We start from the raw sequence: 25537 nt of genomic DNA, 5'->3' as shown, positions 1-25537 counted from the left end.
AAATGCAATGAAGCAGGATCCCCACACCCTAAGATAATACAGAGAAACTCCCGCAATCAAACATCCATCTATGAGCAAGCGCTTGGTTCCAGGGCGAAGGAAATACTCCCTTTTAACAGGAAGAAACCTCCAGCAAAACCAGGCTCATGGAGGGGCAGCCATCTGCTCCGACCTGTTAGGGGTGAGAGAAACAGGACAAAAGAAACACTGTGGAAAAATAAATTGTTTTCCTACCAGTTTGAAGTTCATTCTGCATCTCCACATCAGTTTAACGACCTCAACATCAGTTCCAGTACCATGATAGATGCTCAGCAGTTCAATAGATATGCTCTGTGGATAAAAGTACATGTCTACTCCTCTTAATCTTTGAGTACAGGTATTTTTAGTTCAATTGATACAGGTGTATAAAATCAAGCACCTCACCATGCAGTCTGCCTTTACAAACATTTGTGAAAGAAAGATGGGCTATTCTAAAGAAGACACTGAATTCATAATAGGTATCACCGTTTCAAGAAAGCAGTTCCCGAAATTTCTTCTTTTTTCCTACAGTCAGCTGCAAATAGTATTACTGCAAAGTGGGAACTTTTAGAAACTCATTTACCAAGTGGCAGACTACATAAAGTTACATGGTGAGTCACCGAGTACTCAAAGCTCTGCTGACTCAATATCTTTAGAGTTCCAGACCTCCTGTGACATTAACGGCAGCATAAACACTGCACCGGGAGCTTTGTGGCATGGGTTTTCATGGCGGAGCAGCTCCTGCAGGTGTAATGTACTTATATTTACTTAAATTATTTAGTAAATATAGTGTATGTATTCAGACAGTTGAATGAACGCTTAGTACTGGCAGCAGATAACAGGCACGTGTCACCAGTGGCAGCCATCATGGATCAAGATGGTAGCAGTATCAACTTGGAGACTCTGGGCTGAACTCTCACAACTAAATGATGTTAGGTTGTCCTCATTTGCTCGTGTATAAGATACTTTGTTGCTTCCAGCACGAGAAAATAAGTAAAATCCTGCATCTGTATTTCTGTATGCCTCTGCATTGACTCACAATGAAGGAGCTGGAATTTCGCTCGCTCTCAGTGGCCGTGTCATTCGTGTCACTGATCGATGGATACTACAGGCTGGTGGCCGATGCCCATCATTACCTGTGCAAAGAATTAGCGCCGCCACGGCTTCTGGAGTGCATTCAGAGCTACTGCCACGGCCCTGTGTCGTAAGTATCACACGCATGCATATCATGCATCACGTCCCACATGCACAGTCATGGACAGATGAAATCAGCAAAAAACATTCTGTCCCTTTTGATCGCAGGATGGAATTTACGGTCAGTAAATTGCGGCGCTCCGGTAACCATCAAGGCCTGTACATGCTTCGCTGCAGCCCCAGGGATTATGATAAATACTTCATGTCTTTTGTGGTGGGGGTAAGTAGTGTTAATGTTTGTGGGGAACACTCGATTTCCCACATTACTGCTATGCAATGTAACTCGCTTCTTCAGCTTATGACTGCATACATCCAAGCAGATATAAAATATGAAGTAAGATGTTTAAAGTCACTACGATGAAATTGCACAGCTGTTTCTCAAAGTAAACCATGTCCACTGGTTTTCAAAAACCGGAAACACACCTATCTGCACATGATTTTGATCACATTTTCAGCCACTAGAGGGAGCAATAAGGTTTGGTATCTACTTGCTGCAGGCGGTCTATATCTCCCAGCAGGTCACCATACTGTGACTTACTGGATGTGTGTTCTGTGTTTGACTTTAAGTGTAACTTAGACTGTTTCAAGTTTGTATGACTGAGGGAGGATTAAAACAAGTAAAAATGACCAGTTTTCAGACCGTGTATGGCTGACTGAAACGGCAGTAAGGAAGGGACACAAGGAGCATCCTTTGTAACATTCAGCACAACTCAGCTGTGGAAACTTTTCTTTTGATTTTCAGTATGAAACGATGGTGGACTATAAGCACTGTCAGATCACAAAGACGGAGTCAGGAGAGTACATTCTAAGTGGAGCCAAGAGGAGCTTTGGTTCACTCAGGGAACTTCTGAATTGCTACCAGAAGGAGGCGCTCCGCACTGATGGGTACACATTTCAGCTGATCAGGTGCTGCCCACCCAGCCACAAAGGTCAGTGTTCACATCCAGAACATGTATGTGATGAAAACGAAAATGAAAACGTGAAATACAAGCTATTTTCTCATTTCAGAATTGAAGGCACAGTAAAATGCATTTCCACATGCTTTGAGTTTTTTAAAAAATAAAAGCATTTTAACATTTAATGAAGCTATGAAAACAGTGAGCAGCGTGCGTTGTTTAGCTGTGAAACATTAGATGACAGTGATAAAATCAGCAAATAAAATGTGGTTTTCCAGTATCCTCAAACTTGTAAATTGTCATGGTCGCTGTGTGGCAGGCAGGATGGGGACCCAAAATGCAAACTCACGGACTCAGGGGATAAACTCAAAATGCAGCTTTATTGCTGACAGGTGACAAACGAAAGCAGTGATACCAAAGCAATACAAAACTAAACTAAACTACACTGGGAAAAGCTAATTGTAACATATACCAGAAGACACGGGGAGAACCACACACAGCATGAGGGAGAACGCGACGCCGAACAGAGGGAGACGCAGACAGAAATACACAGAGGGTTAACGAGGAAAGTGGGAACACACGGGGAACACAGATGACACAGATAACCATAACGAGACAGGGTGGGGTGAACATAACACTGACGGGAGACGGGCAGAGTCAAACAGGAAGTACGGAGGTTCAGACAGGAGGAGAGAGCACGGGGAGAACACAGACATAACGGGCAGGGGAAACATGGAATAAAACATAAGGAGAGACGAGGGCTCACAGATACACAGAGGGGCACACAGGGGGTAAAAGCCACGAAGGGAAAACACTTAGGGAACAACACAACAGGGCAACTCAGGAAACATGGCCTAAATAGGGAACAAAATACAAACATACAAGAAAACTAAGAATACTGGGCCAACATGGCCCAGGACCATGACATAAATCCTGTTTCAGTGGCACTGATGAATCCTATGTTAGCACTCCACAGAATTTCTGGGCACTTTTATGTCACTGTTATTTTAATTTTGTAACTGTTTATTGTTTACTGTTATTTTGTAACTGTTTATGTGTGAAATCCTTTGTGTCCCTGCTGCAGTCAATTAATCATCTTAAAGCTTCTGCTTTTATTAGATACTTTAAAAACATCTTAAGAAAATGTGTTTATTGGTACATGTGATTAGACTATAAGCCAAAGAACAGATCATACAAAGGTACTGTGTTGGTGTTACGAAGAAATGGTTACTGATAGTATGGTATCAATAATGATTTAGCTTTGCATGCATATAAGAAAAGAAATTAATGACATTTTTATTGGAACAAAAATAAGTTTTTATCGCCTCATAAAAAACAAAACAAAACATATGTGTGTGGAGAAGTTAGAGATGAAAGCCAATGATTCAGTAAACTATTCCAGGTTTTTAGGTACCAAAACTTTGATTTATGGTTTATGGTGAAAAATATAAAAACACACAACATAAAGTTTCATATCCACGATAAGAATTCTGAATGTAATAATCCAGGTTTATAATTGCTGATCAAATTCAATATTTAACAGTGTGAGTCATCAGTGTCATTGTCTAGTTTTGGTCAGGTGTAGTGTGAACCTTGTTAATCTCTACCTTTCTTCAGATAAGTCCAACCTGCTAGTGTGTAGAAGCAATCAAGGGGCCGAGATGCCCATATCTCCCACGCTCCACAAACACAACATCAGCCAGATGGTCTTTCACAAGATTCGAAAGGAGGATCTCATCATTGTAAGTAAACCTTCTCTGGCTCCTAACTTCAGCCTCTCCTTTGACATGAAAACGCCAGGATTGCACATGCTGTTTCTCAAACACACTGGAAATACCAAACAGTGTTGAAAGTCCTCTTTTCTTTCTCCTGAAGAGATATAATTTAGATTTAAGACTTCTGAACAAGGCAAGGCAAGTTTATTTGTATAGCACAATTCAACAACAAGGTGATTCAAAGTGCTTTACAGAGACATTAGAAACAAGAACAAATAAAAAGCATGATTTAAAATTGATTAAAACAAGCAAATAAACTAACTAACTAATTAACAAACAAACAAACAAACAAACAAACAAACAAACAACAGTATATAAAATCAAAACAGATAAAATCAGAGCAGTAGATAAAATCAGTAGTTAAATGTAAGTTTTGAAATTTAAGCTTAAAGTGTGGATTTGGTGCTTTATTCAAATGCAGCTGAGAACAGGTGAGTCTTCAACCTGGATTTAAATAAACTGAGTGTTTCAGCTGATCTGAGGCTTTCTGGGAGTTTGTTCCAGATATAAGGAGCATAAAAGCTGAATGCAGCTTCTCCGTGTCTGGTTCTGACTCTGGGAACTGATAAAAGACCGGATCCAGATGACCTGAGGGATCTGGATGGTTCATACTGGGTCAGGAGGTCATTGATGTATTTTGGTCCTAAACCATTCAGAGCTTTATAGGCCAGCATCAGAACTTTAAAGTCTATCCTCTGACAGACAGGCAGCCAGTGTAAGGACCTCAGAGCTGGACTGATGTGGTCCACTTTTTTGGTCTTAGTGAGGACTCGAGCAGCAGAGTTCTGAATGAGCTGTAGTTGTCTGACTGATTTTTTAGGTAGACCTGTAAAGATGCTGTTACAGTAATCAAGCCTACTAAAGATGAACGCATGGACTAGTTTTTCCAGGTCCTGTTGAGACATCAGATCTTTTATCCTTGATATATTCTTGAGGTGATAGTAAGCTGACTTTGTTATTGTCTTAATGTGTTTTTCTAAGTTTAGGTCTGCATCCATCACTACACCCAAATTTCTCGCCTGGTTTGTGGTTTTTAGATGTATAGATTGAAGTTCTCTGGTGACCTGTAATCGTTTTTCTTTGGCGCCAAAGACTATTACCTCAGTTTTGTTTTTGTTTAGCTGGAGAAAATTGTGGCACAACCAGTCATTGATTTCCTCAATGCATTTACCAAGAGCCTGTACAGGGCCTCGGTCTCCTGGTGACATTGTGATATATATTTGTGTGTCATCTGCATAGCTGTGATAGTTTATTTTGTTGTTGTTTATAATCTCGTATTTTAAAGGCTGGAGCCTTTGTGAATGTAAACTTGAGTGAGAACACCAGAGGCAAGAGAACTGTTGTGGGATCCGCCAGGATGAACAGTCTGAGCTGGAACAATGGAGTCGGTACAGACTACATAACTTTCTGCACCGACTCCATTGTTCCAGCTCAGACTGTTCATTGTTACCCAAATAACAAGCCGTGGGTGACTAAGGACATCAAAGCCCTCCTCAACAAGAAGAAGAGGGCTTTCAGAGGGGGCAACAAAGAGGAGGTGAGGAAGGTCCAGGTGTTACTAAAGGACAAGATCAGAGAGGCTAAGGACAATTACAGGAGGAAGCTGGAGTGGAAACTCCAGCAGAACAGCATGAGAGAGGTGTGGAGGGGCATGAAGACCATCACTGGATTCAGGCCAACCAACAGCAGGGGAGCTGAGGGAGGTGAGAATAGAGCCAATGAGCTGAATCTGTTTTTCAATAGGTTCGACACCACAGTGTCTGCTCCCACCCCCACAACCTCACCTGCAGTCAGCCTGGAATCCAGAGCCACACCACTGTGCCAGCCTCTCTCTTCACATGTTGCCTCCTGTGAGATTCCTGACACCCCTCCCCCACCCATCACCTTCACTCAATACCAGGTTGAGATGCAAATGAGGAGACTTCACTCAGGCAAGTCTGCTGGACCAGACGGAGTGAGTCCCCTTGTCCTCAAGGCCTGTGCCCCCCAGCTGTGTGGAGTCTTTCATAAACTGTTTATGCTGAGTCTGAGTCTGCAGAGGGTCCCGGTGATGTGGAAGACATCATGCCTCGTCCCTGTACCAAAGACGCCTCGTCCCAGTGGCCCCCAGGATTACAGGCCCGTGGCATTGACCTCCCACATCATGAAGACCCTGGAAAGGCTCATCCTGGACCAGCTGCGACCCATAGTAAGACCACATCTGGATCCCCTTCAGTTCGCTTATCAGCCTCGTCTCGGAACAGAGGACGCCATCATCTACCTGCTCAATCGTGTCTACACCCATCTGGACCAGCCGGCGAGCACTGTGAGGGTCATGTTTTTTGACTTTTCCAGTGCTTTCAACACCATCAGGCCGACCCTCCTGGGTGATAAGTTAGCAGCGATGCAGGTGGATGCTTCTCTGGTGTCCTGGATTGTTGATTACCTGACAGGAAGACCACAATATGTACGTCTCCCACAGTGTGTGTCTGACAAGGTGATTAGCAACACAGGGGCACCACAGGGGACTGTCCTCTCCCCCTTCCTCTTCACCCTCTACACCACAGACTTCAGCCACTGCACAGAGACCTGCCATCTTCAGAAGTTTTCTGATGACTCTGCGGTGGTTGGATGCATCAGCAGGGATGATGAGACAGAGTACCGGGCTGTGGTCGACTCCTTTGTCACGTGGTGTGAGCAGAATCATCTGCAGCTCAACGTGGCAAAGACCAAGGAACTGATCGTGGACTTCAGGAAGACCAGGAAACACTTGACCCCTGTTTCAATCCAGGGGGTCAGTGTTGACATTGTGGAGGACTATAAATACCTTGGAGTACACATTGACAATAAACTGGACTGGGCTAAAAACACCACAGCACTTTACAGGAAGGGCCAGAGTCGTCTCTATTTTTTGAGGCGACTGAGGTCCTTCAACATCTGCCAGAAAATGCTGAGGATTTTCTATGAGTCTGTGGTGGCCAGTGCGATCCTCTATGCTGTTGCATGCTGGGGGAGCAGGCTGAGGGTCGCAGATGCCAACAGACTTAATAAACTGATCCGTAAGGCCAGCAATGTTGTGGGGATAGAGCTGGACTCCCTCAAGGTGGTGTCGGAGAGGCGGATGCTGTCCAAGATAAAGACAATGTTGGATAACACCTCCCACCCACTCCATGACATGTTGGTCAGTCACAGGAGCTCGTTCAGTGAGAGACTGAGATTACCGAAAAGCACCACTGAACGACACAGGAAATCATTCCTGCCTGTGGCCATCTCCCTGTACAACGCATCCACTTAACACACTGTTTGCTGCTACAACTACACATGTTTCTTTTCCAAATATTTATTTATAAGTGACTTATGTATGTATGTATGTATATATATGTATATATTGTACTATTCTTAGTTAGCGTATTGTCTGTCTTGTCTTAATGTTGGTTTAAAATGGAGCACTGTAACAAAAAATAATTTCCCCCAGGGATCAATAAAGTATTCTGATTCTGATTCTGATTCTGATGCTAGATACGGTTAACAAAAAGACTCAATCTGCTGTCTCTGTTTTTATTTTATTTGAGCATTTAAAGTTTTGTTGGACAGAACTGTCATAGGAAAACCTCACGACTACAGGCTGTTTATTTAGCCAAGCTTTAACTGTAGCTTGCCATCACCAGTGTGTGAATGGGTGGATGACTGGTTGTGTAAAGCGCTTTGGGGTCCTTAGGGACTAGAAAAGCGCTATATAAATACAGGCCATTTACCATTTTACCATTTAACACTCCTCCTGCAGTATTGTGCTTGTGTTTGTGCTGATGTGCTGGGCAGTGCATTTGATTAGCAGCACCTGACTGCTAACCTCTTATTTCCTATGAAACTAAGTTGTGTGCTTAGTTTTTAGGGCTGTATAAACTGAATGTATTTTTTGACTTTCTGATTTGCACTTGATGTTTTTATTAAGTTAGTTAAGAGCTTTGCTAGCAGACCGCTTGAAACCCCAAAAGATTACTCTATCTTTCATTACAGAAGAAAAATATTATGTTCTGACAATTTGCCTGGAAATGATAAGGCCTGATGATATTGCCAATATATCTGATCTTCAATAAATCGGATCCAGGTGGTCGATAACGTTTAACTGCCTGGGTCACAGCTCAGCCAGACAAACATAATATTTCATTTAGTTCCCAGGATGAATGTGTGGAGGCTTGGAAATGTATTGATATAGTTCGTGACTCTTCACTTCAGAGAATCCAGAAGATCTCAGCTTTAACTACGAATAAAAAAAGGCAGGAGTAAAGATTTGGATAAACATCTGTGGCAACTTTGAGTTTTCATTAAGAAATGCTAAAGGAATTGGCTCTGATGGATGTTAAAAGTCAAAGTTTGTCATCTTTTTTGTTTCATGCGTCTTACTTTGGATGATAAACTATGTATTTGTCTGTAGTTTTGAGAATACTGCTCTAAACAAAAAACCCTGCATTTCGCTGTATAGGCTGTTTTGGTTGCATGACTGTATGACTCCTGCTATTCAAGCTAATATATTTTGAGGAGTTTATGAGGAGAGGACATTGCCTAGGGAACTGTTTAGAGTCAACTAAACAATGTGGTTTTTTTCAATAAACCAATAAAACTGTGTTTCAGAAAGAGAGTCTGGGTCAAGGAACGTTCACCAAGATCTTTTGCGGTGTGAGGAAGGAGCTTGGAGACTATGGGGAGACACATCAGATGGACGTTGTTATTAAGATTCTGGACAAGGCACATCGCAGCTATTCAGAGGTTAGCTTCTTAAGGAAGAATTTAGGTGACTGTTAATCTTATTGATTACTCATGTTCATGGACTCAAATTTAAATTCTCATCTCTCATTTTTTTCCTTGCAGTCATTTTTTGAAGCTGCAAGCATAATGAGCCAGCTCTCCCACAAACACTTACTTCTCACTTATGGCGTGTGTGTTTGTGCAGATGAAAGTAAGTGTACAACACAAGCACAACCTTTACTGGATGGTTTAAGATATTTAAGATGTAGACAAAATGAGCAGCAACACACTAATTATACCAGTCATGTGGTAGGTCCACGAGGAATAGGCTCCCAAAATAGAAAAAGAGACCATTCACACATTAAACGAGCACCAAATAATGTCAAACTGTGTTCCTGTGGGCAGCTGAGACGATCAAACAGAGAGGGCAGAAGGTTTCTGACCCTTCGTTCAGACTGGATTAAGCCCTTGGGATCAACAGGTCACTAAGGGGCCACTGTAGTCTTTAAAGCAGCACACACGTGAAGTAGTGTATCTGGGAGCTGTTGTCAAAGTCTTTCTTCTTTTACATGTAATGGATGCAAAAAGTCAAGTGTGTGCATGTGGGCTGAGGGAAGTGTTTAAGTGAAGAAATGTCCGTTCAGTTTTATGAAATATATATAAACACCCCAAAATCACTACAAGAGGTAATCTCTGAGAATTTTACATGGTAACAGGGGAAGACTTCTGGGTAAGCACATGTGTATTACTACTCAACACAATCTTCAGTGAACCACAAACTGGTTAATTTAGTGCTTCATTTCATAGAGCTTTGTTGAAAAGATTTTCTTCATGGATAGAAGTAAATAAACAGATGAGTAAGTGAAACGATCTAATCTCAATCTCCCGGTCAGACATGATGGTGCAGGAGTACGGTAAATTTGGTTCACTGGACACTTACCTGAAGAAGAACAAAGGCTGTGTTAACATCACCTGGAAGCTGGAAGTGGCCAAACAGCTGTCCTGGGCTATGCACTATCTGGTAAGACTTACCAACTTAATGCTGTGTGACCCATATAGATTTCTTTTTAAATGTAAAGATTATGGACACATTTACACATTTTGAAATGAAGGGAAAAAAGAAACCAACATGGAAATGAACCTTTCATTGGGACTTTCCTAATGCTACGTTGATATTTATGTTGTCCCTATTGTAACTGAACACAGGAGGATAAAAACGTCATTCATGGGAATGTTTGTGCCAAGAATGTCCTTCTGATTCGAGAGGAGGATCGGAAAACAGGCAGTCTTCCATTCATCAAGCTCAGTGACCCCGGTATCAGCATCACCGTGCTGCCCAGAGAAGGTGAGAACGCCGACATCGCGGTCCCGAGGCTTGCACCTCACACCTGTGTGATGTTGGAATGATGTTCACTGCATGGTTTTTCCTTGGTGTGATTGTCAGAGATACCTACGAGGACATAATTTAGTCACCTTTTGCTTCCCTTTTCTTCATCTTTGGTCTGCATTTCCAACATTTAGTATTTTCCTGCATCTCTTTACATGTCTGACCTGCAGTGCTAGTGGAGCGTATCCCATGGGTGCCTCCTGAGTGCATTGAAAACCCTCAAAACCTGAGTTTAGCTACAGACAAGTGGAGCTTTGGGACCACGCTTTGGGAGATCTGCAGCGGAGGAGACAAACCTCTCAGCACACTGGACAGCTCAAAGGTCCAAAAAAACCAAACATGCATTGATACATTTTGTAAAATATTTAACTTTGGTTTTGAGACATAATTAGATAAACGGGTTCATTAGAGCGGCTTAGATTTGAACTAATTAGCTGTACAGATGTGAGGCTGGTCAGTCTGTTACAAAAAAGATACATTTATATTCCTGAACATGTGAAACTCACTAATTTCTTTTGTGAAAAGACAGGTTTAAAATGTTAAACTTTTAAAAACATGTCTTCTTTTCCAAGACAAGAACAATCAGGTACTTAATTTTGTTCTTTCCTGTTCTGTAGAAAAACTTGTTCTATGAGGACAGACACCAGCTGCCGGCTCCTAAATGGACAGAGCTGGCCAATCTGATAAACAGCTGTATGGACTATGAGCCTTTACACCGGCCCTCCTTCAGAACAATAATCCGAGATCTCAACAGTCTCTTCACACCAGGTAGGAACATGAATGGAGTCATGTGTGTCAGAGAAAGACCACCATGCATCACTCCAGCACGCTCGTTATTTCACCCAGATGTTGTTGAAAGTGACACGGCCGTTTGTTGCAGACTATGAGCTGCTGGTGGAGAGTGACATGGTGCCCAACAGAGCACGAGGCTTCGGCTTCCCGTGGGCCTCTGAGAACCAAGATCCGTCACAGTTCGAGGAGCGGCACCTCATTTTTCTCAAGCAGCTGGGCAAAGTGAGACATGCTCTATGTACACATCACTTATTTTTAGAGTTTGACTACTGTAATTTCCGCACTATAAGGCTCACTTAAAGTCCTTTAATTTTCTTAAAAATTGGCAGTGCACCTTATGTGTGAATTCTGGTTGTGCTTACTGACCTCAAACCGATTTTTTGTGGTACACAGTGCGCAGAAATCTGTCAAAAATCTATTAGTACAACTTTTTTTTTTTTTTTTTTTTGTTAGTCCTTTATTTATCCAGGTAAAAAAAATCTCATTGAGATTAAAAATCTCAGTTCCAAGAGAGACCTAGCATCATGGCAAAAAAAGTCAAAATACACATACCACATAAATATATAACATTTAAAACAAATACAATATCCCATACCAACATCCCAACTTTGTTAAGCCATGAAGGCGCACGGCTTAATGGCTTACCGGAGCATTACGGCTACCGTAGTCAGGAGTCTTGTAGAGTAATCTGGGTCCAAAACTCCGTCCCTTCAGGTCCCAAAGTCAAACAAACACTGTGGCATCACTGAGAGTTAAACACTGTCTAAATTCTTTCATCTTTAATAAAATGATCACCTGAGGTGTAACGATTAAGTTTAACATCAAGGCATCCATGAAAACAGAATTTATTAAATTTAATGGCGTTAGAAGTTAGCAGGATGTTAGCTCACTAGTTTCCACCTAAATATGATATAGCATGTTCTGACTGAGATTTCTGAAAGAATTAAAAGGTACAGCTCTGCTATCACTTCCAACATAAATGAAGACAGGAAACTAAACGGCAGTAACTTTTGTAGGGTTACTGAAATTGGACTAGCTGGTATATAATGATGTGCTACGTGATCACTAGCGACACAGCTATGTTAGCATAACATAAACACAGTGAAGCTAGAGGATGAATGCTAACTTTTTTCCACTCGATAAAAGCTAACTTGAGGATTCCTGATGGTTAGCGACAAATGCAATCGCATGGCATGATGCTATAAACGGACCAAACTTCAGTCAGGAGAACAACAGAGATTATCCATCCGCAATACGAGGTTAGTCATTAATATACTGCAACAACATGGGAATAGAGCAGCTGCGAGAGAATTCAACATTACTGAATCAATGGTACAGAAGTGGAGGAAGCAAGAAGAATGAGTTGAGTGAAGTTTGACTTACCTGACTGAAAAATACAGTAACTTTTTCATGTCATTAGAAATGTAATGTATATAAACAAAATCATTTCTAAACAGCTTTTATAGTCAATTATTATTTTTCCACCGGCTCATCATTTCCTTGTTTCCATTGGTGAAGATCCAAAAATACTATTATGTGCTAATTATTTATTATAAATGGAAATGATAGCATTTCTCTTTTAAAATGTGTTTTTCTTGTCTGTTTCATCTCACACTTCAGGGGAACTTTGGCAGTGTGGAGATGTGCAGGTACGACCCGCTGCAGGACAGCACAGGGGAGGTGGTGGCTGTGAAGAAACTCCAGCACAGTACAGCTGAGCACCTCAGGGACTTTGAGCGGGAAATTGAGATCCTTAAATCACTTCAGCATGAAAACATTGTCAAATACAAGGGAGTGTGCTACAGTGCAGGTATGAGCACATTGTTTGATCTCTATGGTGCTGTGAAACATTAAGTAACCACTTTCTGATTTCTTAGATTTTATTCGTCACACTTAAATGTTTCAGATCATCCAACAAATGTAAATATTAGACAAAGATAACCGTGCACTCTTGGAGTAATTTTGATAAGTATGGCAGTCCTGGCGAGGTCCACCACTGATCCATTTCAACATCGATAGACGTCAGTGGTTTTGTTTCGTAGCTGTTTTTAAGGGACGTGTTGCTTTTTGAGCTGTTTCAGCCAACCTCAATTCATCTTCTCAGTGTTCCAAAAGATGTGGTTATTTAATTAATTAATAAATATTTCCACACAGGACCTGGTACTGTTGGATAGCTTTTCTTCCATAATCATTGAAATCATTATTTAAAAGCTGCTTTTTGTCTTTACTCAGGTTATTGTTGTGTAATATCAAAAAGTGTTTGATCATGTGGTTTTTTAAGTTTGACAAATATTGTAGGCAAAAACTTAAAGAAATCAGCCGTGTGCTTTTTCACATTACTGTGCACTTGAACTTGTATTGCTCGTCATCTCCTATGACTTGGATAAACTGGATTACAGTAAAAACATTAAATGCTGTTGGTCCTATTTCAGCTTATAATTAAAGTTACTAAATGTTGCTGTTTTGGTATAAAATATTGTTTCTTTTGTATATTTATGTTATGTAATTTTCCTTAATAATGTCAAGACGAGAGATTCACTTTTTTCTTTTTTTTCTCTTTTATTTAATGCAAACTTCCGTGAGCTGCTTGTTTCTTGATTTAATATTCCCACCCCGGCACATTTTCTAATGCATTATGCTGTTTTCCACACATTTGCTGCCTGGGGCGTCAGTGACCATGCCCAATGAAACAAATAAATCTGAATTAGCTCAGAAAACCCACTTTAGGCGAGGCCTCCGCTCCACCGCTCACATCGTATTCTCTTTCTCTAGTAGCGAACTCAACTCCCTTTTTTCTGCAGGACGAAGAAACCTACGGTTGATCATGGAATATCTCCCCTATGGCAGTTTGAGAGATTATCTCATCAAACACAAGGACAGATTTGATTCCAAGAAACTGTTGCACTACGCGTCACAGATTTGCAAGGTAACACAGTGCTATACAGAGATTCTTGCAAAACGCTTCTTCACAGTTCTTCTCGGAGCTGCTGCAAAATATATGCATTTGGTGTAACACATGAATTCCTTCCAGGGAATGGACTACCTTGGCACTAAGCGTTACATTCACAGAGATCTGGCCACAAGAAATATTCTGGTGGAGAGCGAGATGAGGGTTAAGATCGGTGACTTTGGTCTGACCAAGGTGCTTCCTCAGGACAAAGACTACTACACTGTCAGAGAGCCTGGGGAAAGCCCCATCTTCTGGTGAGGACCACGCTTAATCCTATCTTAATATCTTTTGCTTTTACTAGCTGTTACTTCCTTTCTTTAAATACTCTAACAGTTGTGAGATTTAAAAATTCGCAATTAAGTAAAATCATGATCCACACGGAGGCAAAGATTAGAACTCGTTTTTATGCATCCACTTTAAATGGTCTTCGGTCAGAACTTCATCTCCGTTTGATTGCGTTTAATAGACAGCTGTGTTTTTAAAAAATGTTTTTATGGATGTGACTTTCCGATCTGCCTTAATTGAACATAGTTTTTTTCCCGATAACTACCAGCTGGGGGCGACGCAGAATCAAGTCTGATTGTATAGAACTCTATGAGAAAACAACACTACTGCTCCTCCTGTATGACCTCAATAAACATTTTGCTCGTGGTTTAATGGTCTTTATTTAAAGTTTAACATCATATTGTGATATTAACTTTGGAAATTAACTGGAGTAAAAGACAAGATCAGAGAATCTCTATGGTTTGGCTACTTTTTGATTGGTTTGAGCTTTTGATTTGAGCCTGCAGTGTCCTCGGTTTCTGTTTCTAGCAACATCAAGTTGAGGCTTTAAATTTGGTATAATGTCCGTCTTTTATATGCAATCTGTGTATGGATTGCGTTATATATATGCTTGAGTCTTGAATGTGCTGCGGTGTCTTGCAGGTACGCTCCTGAGTCGCTGACAGAGAGCAAGTTCTCTGTGGCTTCAGACGTCTGGAGTTTTGGGGTCGTCCTCTATGAACTCTTCACTTACAGCGACAAGAACTGCAGCCCACCAGTGGTACTGTGTTTTTTTTTCTAGTTCTGCTAAGTGTTTCCCTCATTTTACTTTTAATTTCTTGGTCACTTGTCTCAATTGCTCAGTTGATTTGGAAAACAACTCACTGTAATTAGGCTGCAGCGTGGCTTAAAGAATCAGTTGATTGAGCACTCCTCTCTGCGTGATGTACTCAAAAACAGGAACCACTTCATTTTTCTTTCATGTTATTTGAAACATACTGCTTCTTCTTAACCAGACCAAATGAATTTTCTTCTGTTTTAGGTCTTTATGAATAAAATGGGCAATGAGAAGCAGGGCCAGATGATTGTCTACCATTTGATTGACCTCCTGAGAAATGGCTATAGGCTGCCTGCTCCTGATAAGTGTCCTACACAGGTCTGTTACTTTCTTCACCATAAGCTGCTCATTGTTTTGGTAAAATGTCTTGTGGTTCAAAGACAACAGAGATATAACTTGCTTATGATGTTTAACAACGTGAGTCTCACATAAGAAATTCATGTGGAGTAAAGAACCTATTAAACATAGTCCTCAGTGATCCTGAGAGGATTAAGATCAGCTAAGATGAAAATCATATATCTCAACAACACTGAACTAACCCAGATGACCGTGTAAAATGAAGCTTTGAGTAAGATGCACACACAGTTTAGCTTGTGTTCAACAGCCATTTTATTAGATACACATTGCTGGTAGTGTGTTGGAGCTTTTAGCTTCCATAGCTCACCCCTAAAACTGCTGGGTTCTTACAGAAGGCTTCATTAGTAACACTTAATCTCTTTTGTTTTCTTAGAACTGTGTAAATAATGCTGTCCTGATGCCTCCCCAGATTCACAAGATTATGATGGAGTGCTGGAGCAATGACCCTAAACTGCGGCCTACTTTCAAGACATTAATCCATAGTGTGGAGACTGTACGAGATAGCGAAGAAAGATGAGGAGCATCGATCCGTGAACCTTTGACCTTTAGGCGTTGACTCGCGTGAGTCAGTCCTCTCCGACCTGAGCAAAACAACAAAGCATCTGATTTACTGCAGTTTGGAGTTGAAGTGATGGTAAATGGTAAATGGCCTGTATTTGTATAGCGCTTTTACTAGTCCCCCCCTAGGGACCCAAAGCACTTTACACACCCAGTCATCCACCCATTCACACACTGGTGGAGGCAAGCTACAGTTGTAGCCACAGCTGCTCTGGGGCAGACTGACAGAAGCGAGGCTGCCTATAAGTGATGTCAGTCTTCTTCCTATGGTCGCATGAAGTATTCACATGAACTGATGAATGAGTACACTACACTTCCGGTGCTTTCAGGAAGATTTCACCCTGGGACCAATTGTTTTCTTTGATGTGTTTGCACGTGTTGCGTTTTAAACGTCGAGAGAGGCGATAAAAAGTTTCAGTGTGATAGTCAGTATTTTTTCCAAGAATGTGAAAAGAACAAGCACCAACAAGCAGCAGTTACTGTGTACCTTTAAAGATGTAAAATAAGCAGGAAAGTCTTTTTTTGCATAAGCAAAGAGACTATGAGGGAACAAAGGCTCTGCAGTCTTCACATCACTGGGCGTAAATCACCAGAGCTGAACCCCAGTGCACGTGCTCATGAGCAGCTCTACTTGAATGAGCAGATTTCTTCCTGCCGATGCCCATATCGATTTTTTTTAGGGTTTTTATCCATGTCTGTAAGGACGGGACCCGCCATCGCGATCTTTACGAGATTTCTGCTTCTACAGTGGAAGTGACAGTTTTGAATGTGTCTGTGCTGAGAACCTGTGAGGTGACTGAAGGAATGAGCCGCCTCCTTGTTTATAAGGGGCAGGTTATGCTATTTCATTGAGGTCAGAGTTAAAATTTCACAAGGCATTGGGAAAAAACCCGCAAACTATCATAAACTCAGTGTAATTTTTGTTTCAGTGAAAAGCAGCCATTACTTTGTGAAACCTTTATTAATAAACAGTTGTGTTTTAATAATAGGGTATGAAGTTTTAAGCTTGTGCAGTTTGTAGATATGTAAAGTGATGTAAAGTTGATTTTTTTTGCACCTGGAGGGAAAGTAATGATGGGAAGTGCCTTTATTTTCTGCAGGAGACTTGTTGCCAGTCGTGCTTTTTATTAGGAAAACTGATTCGATTTTGTGGTCACGTCTTCGTTTTATACTTCGACACCTATTTAAAGATCCAGCTTGTGTGTTACATGATTTCTTTTTAGGTTTAAGACTGTCGGTGAATGTTTGTGGAAGACAGACTCTTTTCTCTTTGTTTTTAATCCCAAATGCTCTCTTTTCAAGTCGTTTTCTGGTGTGAAACTCAAATAAATGTATTATTAGCAATGAGACAGTGTACACTTTAAATGTGTGTGCGTTCTCCTGTGTTTTAACCTCCTATTAGGCACCCTGAATATTTCTTTCATGATACTTGACGATTGTCAGTTTATTCTGTTTTTGTTTTTTTTAAATTGCAAAACATTTGGGAGTTATCTTTTTCCATACCAGTATTATTGTGATGTATGTATATCAAATATGATTCCTCTGTGAAGTGTGTATCATTTTGTATCCAAAGATTTTCATAAAAAGCTCCAAAAATTCAACTGGTGTTTCTTTTTCCTTATTTGTTTTTAATTGTAGTTTGTTTCAGACAGGGTTAAGAAAAAGCTGCCATTTAAACTGTGCTCTGCTGGTTTACATGTGAATATCTGAAGATGTGAAGTTTATATATGTAAGGTGTTTGTGCTTTTTTAGTAGACAAGTCATACAGTAGCCGTAGCTCCATCTAAGAGCGTTTTTTAATGTGAAGTTAATGTGTAAACTCCATGATTGCCAGCAAGAGTTGAGATATTTTTATGTTTATTTTATTGAGGCTGAATGGGTTTAGGTGGGTGCAACAGTGTTAAAAGGACAAAAACCCTGCTCCTGTGGAGTATTATCCTCGGGCTGTTTAGAGAAAATCATCAGGGTGTTTTAATGCTGTGAACAAGGCCAGCAATAAGTTCCCGGCCTCCTAAATGACATTAATGTACAATACTGTCCAGTGTTAGTATGAATGCATTTCATGAATGTGGTCTGAGAGTCGACAGGCCAAAATATAGACAGAAAAAAATCTGATGCTGCTCAGTATATGTCATATATTACAGTATTTAAAATTTATTGACAAAGATAACATATAATACGTACAGATGGATTAAACAAAGGAGAGAGGAGAATGAAGACGATGTGAAGCTGGGGGAATGTTTTTCTTGTACACTACAGCACGAGTGGGAACAGCTTAATCAACACCAGACGTTTTCTGTACACTGTCCATTACTGCTCATCATAATGGCTCCATGATCGAGCTCGTGCCATCACCCACCCACCCTGCTTCCTGCCTCAGCACAAGCGTCCAATATCATTCTTGGTGCAGCCCTGGTTACAGCACATCCCTGCCACACCACGTGAAAAGTTCCTCTTCTTCTTGCTTGGTAGGATCCAGTCAGCTGAACCCGGGGTCCCGTCTTGCTCACCTGCAGCTGTGGACAGATGGGAGTCCCCCAGAGGGGCGGGAAGACTCAGCGGTGGCTGCTGCTGCTGTCTGTCACCTGTGGACCCGTAAAGAGCCAAGAGGTCTGCCAGGGAGTAAGAGGAGGCAGTGCGGAGAGGAGAGTGGTTTTCTGCGAGGTCTGCATCACGTTGCCAGGTGTGCTGGCTCTCCTCCACTTTAACATCAGGGAGGGAACTCCACGGGAACAGATCTAGAGATAGAAAAAAAAAAAGATCAGCGACCTCAAATGCAATCAGGAAATTAGTGCAGGAAAGTGTACTGTAGGCCAGAAAAGACAAAGAAAATAGGAGAATAATGGAGAGTATTCACTAAAAGGAGCCGACTGTGGTGCTGAACTGTCGTGCTATACATGTATCAGGCATCATCAACGAACGAAAACAGCCTGAACTCATTCCAAAGTGCCATAGGTCAAAATTTAACAGGAAGTCTTTCACAGTCCTCCACCTGTGGAGCATCTTTGGTCTTAATGATAAATAAATACCTCACACTCTTCACAGATCTCCACCATTCACTGTAGTTTTAAACACGTCTGCATACATTTAATTAGTGCACACAAATGAAACAATTAGTGAAAGTGTAGCAGCATTAACTCACCCAAGTCTCCCTCCGTGGACCGTCTCCACCGGGAGCCACCACAGGTGAAGATGACCGCTCTGATGAACTCTCTCCCACACAGTTTCACCCCATAGTCCCTCGGTACGATCAGTCTGTTCATCACATCAGCATTCTCACAGCTGCACATGCTGCCAACACACACCACAGCCACGGCGAGAGTCAGTCTCCAGAGCATTGCTCACCTGTCCTGAAATTAAACTGCCTGGTTTGAGGTGCACAGGTGGGAGTCAGCTGGGCTCCGGTCTGATGTGTGCTGCAGATCCCGCTCGCTTCCTTGTTTCTCTGTCAGGAATATGCTCTTGCAGACTCTCAAACTGGGAAAGCTGCTTCTATCAGTCTGCTTTGTGTTCTTTTCTTCTTCGCTCTTTGGGAGTGGACCTTATATAGCCCTAGACACTAGTTCACCCAACAACCTGCCTCCCTTCCTCTCACACGCGTCATCGTCTTTCGGATTGATGATGATGACGTACGTGGAGTTATTTCTCTTGTGCAGTAATATCAAGTTTGAGTATGCACTCATTACTCACACATTATTACAGAAGACAAATGTTTAACATAGGCAGCAATTATTATCGGAAAACTTTATAAAAGCACTGAAAACATTTGGTGTCTTGTAAGATTGTAAGTGCTTTAGGCTGATACTAACATAATTAAAAAACAAAACAAAACGAGGTAGGTTATTGACTTTGCAGCATTGCATTCAGGGGGTACATTTGCTGCAAGAGAGAAACTGAGATACTGAAGTCCTTTAAATATCTTTTACCGAATTCACGGCTATTTTGTTTGTTTTACTTTATTTGTATACAATACAGAAAACAGGACAAGTTAAAATAAACAAGATAAAAATGACAGATATTGAATTTAAAGCTTAGATTTTTTTAAACTTCCACTCTATGCTACTGTTTCTTTTTCTGCCTTCCCTAAAAATATCATAAAAAACACATTTAATGGGTTGTAATTACCATCTTCATTTATTGATTTTTATTTTTTCTTTCTTTTTCATACTTAATGTTAATTAACGGGTTAGATCTCTAAATCATCACAAATAGTGGTGTCGAGGCGATGTTTGATTTTACTTGGGCTCATCTTTAATTTAAATCTGATTATATTTGGTTTTTCTGGTTATGGATGCATTTACGCTGTCATTCAGTACTAGCAGCTAGAGATTTCATTTACCATTTCTATTATGGAAATGTGATTTAACCTGGATGCAAACACTGATGTGAATAAAACATATGAGAAAAGCTTATTTATTACAGCTAAGAGTAAATCTTTGGGTAACTCATTCAGCCTTCTTATAGATCAATAGTAAGCTATTTTTAGTGCACAGAAATGTCCTAAATGTTCTTAATTTCCTCAGTTTGCAGATTTTAAGCATGCATGGAAATTAAAACTGATGTAAAAAAAAAAAAAGAAGAAAAAAAGAGGCAAGAATGAAAAGAAGGAAGCAGGTGGAGGACAAGCACTACTGGAAGAGAAAATTTGAGATGAGAGTCTCTGTTTTTTTTGTAGCCTTATTTGTCATTCTTTAGACAAATGTTCCCTAGGTGCTGTCAACCTGGAATCCAAGCAGGAAGCATATTGGAAAAATAGTTTTTTCTTTTAATGGCCCTAAAGAAAAACAGTGATAACGAGAAGACAATAATTAACTGTCAGCAAGCGATAAAAAGATAAATAAGAGCACAAGACTGAAAATTATTCAAAGTTGAATGAAATGGAAAAACAACAACATAAATACTGCAAAACATAAAATGCTAAAAGCTTAAAAGCCATTTAAATGCCACCTGTAGATGACTTGTGGCATTCTTTTAGCAAGACTGTAACCTAAACTTTATGCGTCTGCTTTGTCTAACACTTAAAAAATGTCATATACTGACCTGCTCTGGTAAAGGTCAGTATATGACATCAACGGGTGATTAATTAAATAAAAATGTTGTGAAGATTCGGCTCAGTAAGTTTCACACTTTGCAGGTGTGTGTGTGTCTGTGTGTGTCTGTGTGTGTCAGATCATCTGACATCTGCGAGGTGTTACAATCTCACCCTGCAGTGATGCCCACTGTGACCGCTGTGAACTAGGAGCGATAATATTTGAAAACTTCACTGCCACACACAAACGTAGAAGAAAAAAAGCAGATAACGTCATCAGGCATAGCAGGCCTTTAAAGCTAAATAAAGTATGGACACTGCCTTTACAGTAGCTTCATTGTACTTTATAACAAATTTTTTTATTCTTATAAAACATTTAAATGCCGATATCGGCACTGGCCTAAAAAAATAAAGGTTAGTCTTTGTTTTCACCATAAGCTGGAGATATGAAAGGTGTGAGACAGACAGAGGGTGAAAGGGAAAAAGAGACGGTCAGTCCAGTGTCACAAACACTGCGTCCGCGCTGATTAACCTCAGCCACACGACTCTTTTGTCTGCCGTTCCTCATGTGACACGGTCTCACATCTGCACGCACACAAACACGTGCGCAGCATAACAATCGCTGCAGAGCACGACTGAGTGACATTCTCGTCTAAAAAGGCCTTTATTCTCAAAAAGTGCGGGTGTCAAAGATGAACAGGAAAGCGGCGTGACCTCAGTGATGATGAAAAAAGCATAGTTTGACAGATTTGATATGTCACAGAAAAAACTAGTTTGAATTTCATTTTCGGCTCATTTTTGCCAAATAATTGTGTGTATCTGTCCTGATATTTGTGGAGATGTGTCACTGGAGCTGAATTAATACGTCGGTGGAAATGGAAAACAACTCCTCAAACTGCTGTTCTCTTACCAACCAATACGTATCATATTCTCAGGCAGATACACTGTTCCCACCAGCAGGCGACCGAGCTTTTGCTGTCAGGGCTCCTTGGTTGTTGAATGACCTCGGAAATACACTTCACCTCATTAGTGTCTTTATTATGTTAATATATATATATATATATATATATATATATATATATATATATTTTTTTTTTTTTTACCTTAACTAAACAAATATTTTATGATTATTCCTAATCTGCTATCAGGTTTTGTCATTACTGTGAACACAGATTAGAGAACATCCATCATTCAGTGCAATTCATTTCACTTTTGTTGAGTGACAAACTGTTGCAGTTTCCACATGTTTATTAGGCTGTGGGAGAGTGTAACAATGAATCTGAGGCAATGTGTCGAGTTTATTTTTTTACCTTGTGTTTGTGATCATCAAATCACAGAGTTATCGCAGCAATTTCCTAATGTTGTAAACCTGCTCAACATTTGGCAATAAAACCCTTTCTGATTCTGATTCTGATTCTGATTATCGAGGGTCTCCAGAATAACTCTGTTTTATTTGCAGAACAACAAAAGTACTGTATATATTTTTTTTAAATAATTTTTGTACTGCTCCTATGATAATGTCTGATTTGAGTAGGTGGTGCTCAATCAATCCATTTTGTGCAGAGGAAGAGTCAAATTATGTGAGCATGCTCAGTGTGTGAATCACAGGGGCTGGGTTAAAGAGGTTCCGCGTTTTGCAAAGACAGCTAATACAAAGAAAGCCTGGCTTTGTTAATCAGAGACATGATGTCCCTTCTCAAGGTCTCCACAGAAAACAGAAAACAGGATGACTACAGATGGTAACTACTCAGTTAGCTTGATAGGTCCATATAAAATAAAGGCAAAGAGTCTGTGTTACACTTTTTGAAACAAATTGTTATTCATCAGCTATCAAACTGATTGATGACTGTGATGACAGGGTGTATATGTGCAGGCGGGGCTGTGTAAACGTCATCAAAGGTCATTTGCCTTAAAGGCGTGAATAGAGGTTTCCAGGACAGATGGGGGGCTGTTATATTCCATATTTATGTGTTGTACCTCGTTCCTCTCCTTCAGGGAACAGAGGTTTTAGACAGAACTCTTTAGTTTCATGGCACAGACCCAGCTTGTAAGCGTAGTGCACAAATTTTCAAAAATGTAAATACGTCATGACTTTAGGAAGGCCATTCCAGAAACTTAATATTAGCCTGCTTTATCCATTTTAAAACCAATGTCTAGTGCCTAGCTGTTAACTTCAAGTGAAATTAAAGAATTTGGAGATAGTCCTTTTTCATTCCTCCATCCACTTTCATAATGTACAGGTACTAAGGGCAGCAAAACAGCTCTAGAGCACGATGCTACCATGACCATGCTTGAAAGTGTTCTCAGGTATGAAAGTCTCAGGTTTATCCAAACACCCCTCGTGTCATTGTGGCCAAATAGGGTAATGTTTGTTCGTCTGATCATAAAACTTTTCTCCAGGAGACCTTTTTTCAAACCACTGTATATTTCTACCATATGAGCACACAATGTCCTCTGTTAGAGCCCCCAGGACTTGGGTTTACAAAAAAGTAGAAGGTGGTGAGAGCCAAAACGTTCATTACGGATCCCGATTCAAAACCAGTTCAAAGAGTAATGTCTATTGTGTAAGTCAACTTAACATTTCATTTAATACTAAGACGATTCATTAAACAATAACTAAAGTGAACATATGTTTACTACAAAGCTACAAATAAAAGAAATCTGATGCAGTCACGTCTGTATGGTTCTATCGAACAAAAGTAATAAATCCCCAAATCAGCCAGGATGATATACAGAGTAGCAGCCTCTTTGTGAACAAGTCAGAGCCAGTTTAACAGCATTTGTAAGGGAGTTGGCTACATATTGACCAACTCCCAGATTAAAATGTGTTTAACTTATCAAGCAGGATGAAGAAATGCAAGCATAATCAGTTAGTCTTCCTTAAGAGCTTGACAGTAAGCAGGAGAAATGTTCTCTGTCCTGGCAACAAGTCATCAGCGGAAAACCGATGATCAGTTGTATGGCTGGAATAATGGTCCTGTGACAAAGTGGGTGAGAACACCATTTGTCCATATTCTTAGTTGACATTCTTGTTTTGATTTAGCCATATCTCACATGTATTCTGTAATAGGCAAACATGTACTATCCCGGGTTTGTTTGTTTTGCACTTTTACAGATTATATAACATAACATCTGGGTTTAAATCAATTCTGACAAAGTTTGTTAAGTTAACATGGTATTGATTTTAACTGTTAATTGGTTTAATTTGAACTCATCTTACCTTTGTAAAGCCTAGTCCCCCATCAAGTTCCTGTCTCTGTGTTATGTTTCCTGCTTTACTTTGACAGTCTGTGTCCTATGTTGATGTTTTCAGTTTTGCTTCCCCTTGCTCTCATCATGTTTGATTACTCCCAGCTGTCACCCCCCCCCCCCCCCACACACACACAAACACCACCACCACACACACACACACACACACCTCAACATGGCTGCATTGTGAATAAAGTTTAATTGAATAACTGGTTGTTGCTCATCTTTTCTCTTTTCTCCTGAGTCAGGAGTTTGACATTAGTTGTGTAAATTCATCTATATGAGCAAAATATCACATGAGAAACATAAGGTGCATACTTATCATTTCACACGATTCTTATATGGGACTGTGTATAATAATGGCTATGATTCCTATGCAGTTCATGCAATGCACTTTTATTACACCCCTTGAATTAAAGCTGAAAGTCTGCATTTCAGTCATGCCCATTTCAGATTATTCCACTCAATATGCCTGAAAATCTGTGTACCATTGAATATTTCAATGGAAAAAATAGAAAAATAGCATAAATACTATAAAATTATCAGCCGACCTTCTGAACTTTGTCGGTAGAAACAGCTATGTTTAAATTTCAGCTGCCAAATAAGTCCTGAGGTTTTATATCCAGTCATATATAAGTCTACATCAAAAACCTTCAGGGACTATGTAAAATATTCTGCATCTCTTTATATTTTCAGTTTGCGCAGAATGACCGTGAACCAATAACTGCCAAATGGGGTTAGTGCCCAGGATCTGTTATTATACATATGTGATTCAAACTAGACAAACATCATGTCTATTGGTGGGAATATTGAAAAGGATAACCACTAGATTTTATTTTGGTGAGCTTGGACAAGCATTGGAATCTGATTATGAGACAGTCACTGGAAAAATGAAGTTAAGATGATGTGAAAAGAAGAAATGAGCCGCAACGCTCTGAAGGTGACAAAGTCAGAGCAAAACCAAGCGGGAAATTCACTGACATTTAAGAGAGCTGCAAGCATGTACACAATACAGGGGACTGCTTGAAAAACATACAAGCAAATCACCACAGTCTGCATAATGGAAGAAGGGAGAGAAGGGCACATATTACACACACATGATTTCTTTAATTGTTTAAATCATATTGTCCAAAATCTGAGCAAGATCTGATCTAATGTAAAGGATAACGTTCCTAACCGCACTAGCAAATCCACCAAGAAACGACTCGAGGAGAAAATATCAATGGACACCCAGAATGCCTCTTACTCAAATCTTTTCTTTTTATTTCTTTGAAATTTGTAGATAGCCAATATATGCAAGAAAGAATTTTGTAGCTTGGGTCATTTGAAATGGAGTGGTCAAAAATGTTGGAAAGCTGATGCCAGAAACTGAAGGAGAAATATGGAAGAAAAAAGTTAACCTTGCTAAGGACAACTATACCAACTCCTTTTTTTATTCCCGTGTTTGGTTATTCTACTTTTATCTCCAGACACTGTCCAAAAATTTACACAAGTTCTATTTTTTA

General features: G+C 40.3%; 2 protein-coding genes across 3 annotated transcripts in view; one reads left to right on the top strand and one right to left on the bottom strand.

Moving 5' to 3' along the window:
• jak2a (Janus kinase 2a) overlaps nt 1-17355 on the top strand; it is a 41267-nt gene extending 23912 nt beyond the window's left edge. The window contains exons 8-24 of the mRNA XM_004538312.6: nt 1065-1222; nt 1321-1432; nt 1955-2141; nt 3726-3850; nt 8495-8629; nt 8732-8819; nt 9502-9629; nt 9815-9953; nt 10166-10317; nt 10613-10763; nt 10876-11009; nt 12408-12597; nt 13589-13713; nt 13819-13991; nt 14665-14782; nt 15044-15157; nt 15606-17355. Of these exons, the coding sequence (XP_004538369.2) occupies nt 1065-1222; nt 1321-1432; nt 1955-2141; nt 3726-3850; nt 8495-8629; nt 8732-8819; nt 9502-9629; nt 9815-9953; nt 10166-10317; nt 10613-10763; nt 10876-11009; nt 12408-12597; nt 13589-13713; nt 13819-13991; nt 14665-14782; nt 15044-15157; nt 15606-15713 (2337 nt within the window). The 3' untranslated portion in view covers nt 15714-17355. The remainder of the gene's footprint in view (nt 1-1064; nt 1223-1320; nt 1433-1954; nt 2142-3725; nt 3851-8494; nt 8630-8731; nt 8820-9501; nt 9630-9814; nt 9954-10165; nt 10318-10612; nt 10764-10875; nt 11010-12407; nt 12598-13588; nt 13714-13818; nt 13992-14664; nt 14783-15043; nt 15158-15605) is intronic.
• Nucleotides 17356-17885: 530 nt separating this feature from the next.
• On the bottom strand, nt 17886-24042 carry rln1 (relaxin 1). 2 transcript variants are annotated; one of them, XM_004538315.2, is made up of 3 exons: nt 24004-24042; nt 18897-19045; nt 17886-18492 (listed from the first exon to the last, which is right to left on the bottom strand). In XM_004538315.2, the coding sequence occupies exons 2-3, from the start codon at nt 19042-19044 to the stop codon at nt 18131-18133; spliced, it is 510 nt and encodes a 169-aa protein (XP_004538372.1). In that variant the 5' UTR covers nt 19045; nt 24004-24042; the 3' UTR covers nt 17886-18130. The 2 variants fall into 2 exon arrangements, with proteins under 2 accessions (XP_004538372.1, XP_004538371.1); XM_004538314.2 differs by lacking the exon at nt 24004-24042 and having other exon boundaries at nt 18897-19303.
• Between the last annotated feature and the right edge of the window lie 1495 nt (nt 24043-25537).

Source organism: Maylandia zebra, linkage group LG7 (genome assembly GCF_041146795.1).
Source record: "Maylandia zebra isolate NMK-2024a linkage group LG7, Mzebra_GT3a, whole genome shotgun sequence".
Lineage (NCBI taxonomy): Eukaryota > Metazoa > Chordata > Actinopteri > Cichliformes > Cichlidae > Maylandia > Maylandia zebra.
Note: the sequence above shows the minus strand (reverse complement) of the source record. Positions and strands in the feature narration are given on the sequence as shown.

Coding starts and splice junctions, on each gene's coding strand:
- rln1 (XM_004538314.2), bottom strand. CDS start 19,092: ATGCTCTGGAGACTGACTCTCGCCGTGGCTGTGGTGTGTGTTGGCAGC. Junction 18,493..18,896: donor GTCCACGGAGGGAGACTTGG/GTGAGTTAATGC, acceptor TTCTATCTCTAG/ATCTGTTCCCGTGGAGTTCC.